General features: G+C 47.9%; 1 protein-coding gene across 1 annotated transcript; it reads left to right on the top strand.

Annotated features, from left to right (window-relative positions):
- Positions 1 to 243: 243 nt before the first annotated feature.
- On the top strand, positions 244 to 1,194 carry LOC144253836 (olfactory receptor 7C2-like). The gene has a single exon (XM_077796499.1). It carries the CDS (start codon positions 244 to 246, stop codon positions 1,192 to 1,194), a length of 951 nt encoding a protein of 316 aa, XP_077652625.1.
- Positions 1,195 to 1,550: the final 356 nt, after the last annotated feature.

Here is a 1,550-nt window from a genome sequence, read left to right as displayed (position 1 = left end):
TATATATATATATATATATATATATATATATATATATATATATATATATTGGTACCAGTGATTGAACCTAGGGGCACTTAACCACTGAGTCACATGCCCAGGCACTTTTTCATTTTTTATTGTGAGACAGGATGTTACTAAGTGGCTGAGTCTGGCTTTCAACTTGCAGTCCTCCTATCACAGCCTCCCTAGCATCTGGCTGAAGTAAATTTTGAGTTCCTCCTGGGCAAACACACCAGCACTATGGAAAGAAGAAACCAAACAGGAGCTGGAGACTTCATCCTCCTGGGATTCACCGATGACCCTGATCTACAGTCCCTCCTCTTTGTCTTGCTTCTGGCCATCTACCTGGTCACAGTCACAGGGAACCTGCTCATCATCCTGGCTGTCATCTCCGACTCCCACCTGCACACGCCCATGTACTTCTTCCTCTCCAACCTGTCCCTAGCTGACATTGACTTCACCTCCACCACCATCCCCAAGGCTCTCAGGAACATCCAGACACAGAGCAAAGGGATCACCTTTGCAGGCTGCGTCTCACAGATACTCTCCTTCTTTGTGTTTGGATGCCAGGACAACTTTCTCCTGACAGTGATGGCCTATGACCGCTTTGTGGCCATCTGTCACCCGCTGTACTACATGGCCGTCATGAACCCACAGCTCTGTCTGCTCATGGCTCTGGGGTCCTGGTTGGTCAGCGTCCTAGTCACACTCCCAGACTCCTTGAGTGTCTTGAGGCTGTCTTTTTGCACCAACATGGAAATCCCTCACTTTTTCTGTGATCTTTCTGAAATCCTAAAGCTCGCCTGCTCTGACACACTCATCAACAACATAGTGATGTACACTGTGGCCATCGTCCTGGGTGTCTTCCCTCTCACTGGCATCCTCTTCTCCTACTCTCAGATTTTCTCCTCCATCCTGAGGATCTCATCAGCTGAGGGGAAGTACAAAGCCTTCTCCACCTGTGGGTCTCACCTCCTGGTGGTCTCCTTGTTCTACGGCACTGGCCTTGGGGTCTACCTCAGTTCTGCTGCTACACCATCCTCTAGGATGAGTCTCATGGCCTCAGTGCTCTACACCATGCTCACCCCCATGCTGAACCCTTTCATCTACAGTCTGAGGAACAGGGACATCAAGGTGGCCCTGGGGAGAGTCCTCAGAAAGATGGTTCCTCTCAGTGCACATCTCACCTGAGTCCCAGTGTGCACCATGGTGGAGACCAGAGACCTCACCCCTTCCATCCAACACTGGCTACCTCTTCTTAGTGTACTTCAGGGCACCTCATTCTTTGCATTTTCCTTTGGGCTCATTTCCACCTAGGGACTCTTCATTATGCAACATATTAGATCACCTGTGCGCTATCTACCCAGTCATGGTAATTTTGCATGAATACAACTGGGCTTTTTCACTTGCAATTACTTACACTAAGGCTTGGGCATTGTATTTTTATTGATATAAAATACTGGCCTATGTTGATGGGGCCCATGTGTATAATGAGTAGTGATTAAATCAAGGTAATCATCATTCCCATCTACTGAAATATGTACCCT

Source organism: Urocitellus parryii, chromosome 3 (genome assembly GCF_045843805.1).
Source record: "Urocitellus parryii isolate mUroPar1 chromosome 3, mUroPar1.hap1, whole genome shotgun sequence".
In the NCBI taxonomy this organism is placed as follows: domain Eukaryota; kingdom Metazoa; phylum Chordata; class Mammalia; order Rodentia; family Sciuridae; genus Urocitellus; species Urocitellus parryii.
This window is presented reverse-complemented; position numbering and strand designations above follow the sequence as displayed.

Coding starts and splice junctions, on each gene's coding strand:
- LOC144253836 (XM_077796499.1), top strand. CDS start 244: ATGGAAAGAAGAAACCAAACAGGAGCTGGAGACTTCATCCTCCTGGGA.